Source organism: Gossypium raimondii, chromosome 9 (assembly GCF_025698545.1).
Source record: "Gossypium raimondii isolate GPD5lz chromosome 9, ASM2569854v1, whole genome shotgun sequence".
In the NCBI taxonomy this organism is placed as follows: domain Eukaryota; kingdom Viridiplantae; phylum Streptophyta; class Magnoliopsida; order Malvales; family Malvaceae; genus Gossypium; species Gossypium raimondii.
This window is the reverse complement of record NC_068573.1, coordinates 1,744,987-1,747,464: the sequence shown is the minus strand read 5'-3', so window position 1 is coordinate 1,747,464 and position 2,478 is coordinate 1,744,987. Positions and strand designations below refer to the sequence as shown.

At 39.5% G+C, this 2,478-nt stretch overlaps 1 protein-coding gene across 1 annotated transcript; it reads right to left on the bottom strand.

The window, feature by feature from the left end:
• Nucleotides 1-436: 436 nt before the first annotated feature.
• On the bottom strand, nt 437-2,154 carry LOC105798089 (uncharacterized). The gene is made up of 2 exons (XM_052620716.1): nt 1,486-2,154; nt 437-1,162 (listed from the first exon to the last, which is right to left on the bottom strand). Exons 1-2 carry the CDS (start codon nt 1,641-1,643, stop codon nt 721-723), a joined length of 600 nt encoding a protein of 199 aa, XP_052476676.1. The 5' UTR covers nt 1,644-2,154; the 3' UTR covers nt 437-720.
• Between the last annotated feature and the right edge of the window lie 324 nt (nt 2,155-2,478).

Sequence of the window (2,478 nt, the reverse complement as noted above, 5' to 3'; positions counted from 1 at the left end):
ATTATGTGGCAAGATTACAAGTCCCAACGCATCAAAAGAATTTGGAGACACAAAACAAGGATCACTTCTGCACCCAACATTCAAACATCAATCGACTCATGGATTATCCCTTTCTGGTGAAACTCTAATGTTACCTTAGCAACAATCCTCTACTAGGTAAATCTAAAAAAAAAGCAATGAAAATTGCACACTTTGATGATTCGATTTTTATCCATTAACGAAACCCTAATACGCAAGGCCCTTGTCACAATAAAACAAAACAAAACAATGATGAAATGACCCTGCCATCTCAAGCTATAGGTACAAGCTCCAATTGTTCAATCAGAATAGGGCTGAAATGTCATCAAGTATATGTTACAAGCTCTTCCATACTAATCTGATCCACTAAAACTTTCAAGGCATTACCAGAGAAAACAAAAACTGAAGGAAGAGATGGTTAGCATTAGGAATATATATAGAAAATTAGTTGGCACAGGGCAATCTTGTCAAAATGTTTGTAATTCACAACTTATGCTACCAAGTTCATTTCAAGTTGAAAGCAAAAAGTGCTATAGTTAGAGAGGACAACAGAGAGGTAGAGTTCCTAGCTGTGTTTACTTACATCATGCTTACCTTAAAGAATTTGTAAGGGTCTTTGTCTAGTGAATCGATCATCATCAACATTAGAGCCCATCGAGCTGCCAAAAGACTAGATTGAGAATCACCATGGCTCCTACTAATTCAATTTGAACAATTGTCACCAAAACGACCAGAAAAGCTCCCAAAGCCACTGTCAGTCTGACCAGAACGACTCTCACCGAACCTACCTAGATTGCCTGAACCAAAGTCTCCAAAACTACGTCTTGCACCAAAGCTCCCAGAATGATCTGATTTACCCAGCTCCCCAAATCCACCAAAGTTTCCAGACTGATGATTAGAACCAAAGCAACTAGAGGTAGATCCTGCATAGCCACCCATCTCATCAGAAAACCAGTCACCACTACGACTAGACCCAGGACCCCTGTTGCCTCCAGGACGGCCAAATCCATATTCTCCCTGCCTGCCAGAAAGGAAAAAGCCCATATATACTATCTCGTGTACCTCCATTTGACCCAAATCGACCACCAGCTCCCATCTCATTGAACATGCCAGAGCTTCAGCCTTCAACCTCGACCCTAGGAAGCTACAACAAATTAACAAGTGATCAGCTTAAAAGTTCAATCCATAAGAACATGCAGTAACATAGCAATCAATGTCTAATTCACTATATATTTCAGGTACAATTCTCGTACAGTCTTGGGAGTTTGTTATTGTGTATATCCCATCAATGAGCCATAAGAAACAGATTATCCTTGGCAGGGTACGACAACTAAGATACCAACAAACCAGACATGTGTCTGGCATCATGAGCCAAAAACATTGAGTTATCATCTATAATCAACAGAGATAACTACAGTTTCTAACAGAACACTTAAAAAATGGGTAAGAACTTTGAAAGAGAATAACCAGGTGAACACTAGGTATATCAAGCCCTCGAGCAGCAACATCAGTAGCAACCAAAATATTAAAACGCCCATCTCGGAAGCCTGAGAGAGTTGTCTCCCTCTGGGTTTGTGAAATATCACCATGCAAAGCTTCACATTTAAAGTTTCTTGCCATAGCATAAGCTAGTCGATCAGCATCACGCTTTGTTTGAGTGAAAACAATACACTTTCCTCCTTTTGCATGCTCCTGGGGAGAAAGGACTTGATGATGACAGAAACCTCGACACTTATTGAGCATGAACCATAATGTGTATTGATCCAAAACTAAAATAAAACCAACAAAAAAACCATAATGTCATGACCCTTAAGTTATTAGAGGACCACTAATTGATGCTTTTCCTCGCATATCAGCTACAATAGAACACACGGAAATTCCTTCTGCCAACTTTTGATCAGAATCTCCAACCTGCAGGTGCACGTAAGTCATTAAAAATAAGTAGCGCTATGTATACGTGTCTTTCCCTCTACAACAACCTTGATTAGATATTCTAATATTCCAGCTGCAGCACAAGGATTCAAATTTCATAACTTCCAATAGGGCATGCATTGGTTTTTAGATCCCTAAATTTCCATAATACAATCACCACCAATACCTAGAAGCAAGAATCTAAAGATGGGTGAAAAGTATATATCACACAAGCCAGATCAAATGCTTTTGGGTAAGGCTTTTGATCCAATTAGGCATTGTTGCAGAAAACATCATGCTTTGACGTTTTGCAGGCAGCTTCTCCAGTATGGTTTCAACATCCTCAGCAAATCCTACTTGAAGCATCTGATCAGCTTCATCAAGAACAAGAAACGGAACCCCTCTGTTAAGTTCAGAGCACCTCTCTTGATAATGCGACCATAGTCAAGTTGCTTCATTTGTCTGGAAATTGGTGTATCCAAGTTGGGGGGCAGACTCATGAAATTCCTTTTTGTATTTTAGTGAAGTATATGTAGCATTTTTTTGGAG

Excerpts from the sequence above, each read along its gene's own strand:
- LOC105798089 (XM_052620716.1), bottom strand. The coding sequence starts at position 1,643 with ATGCTATGGCAAGAAACTTTAAATGTGAAGCTTTGCATGGTGATATTT. Across the intron at positions 1,163-1,485 it reads ATATACCTAGTGTTCACCTG|CTTCCTAGGGTCGAGGTTGA; the intron begins GTTATTCTCTTT and ends AATTTGTTGTAG.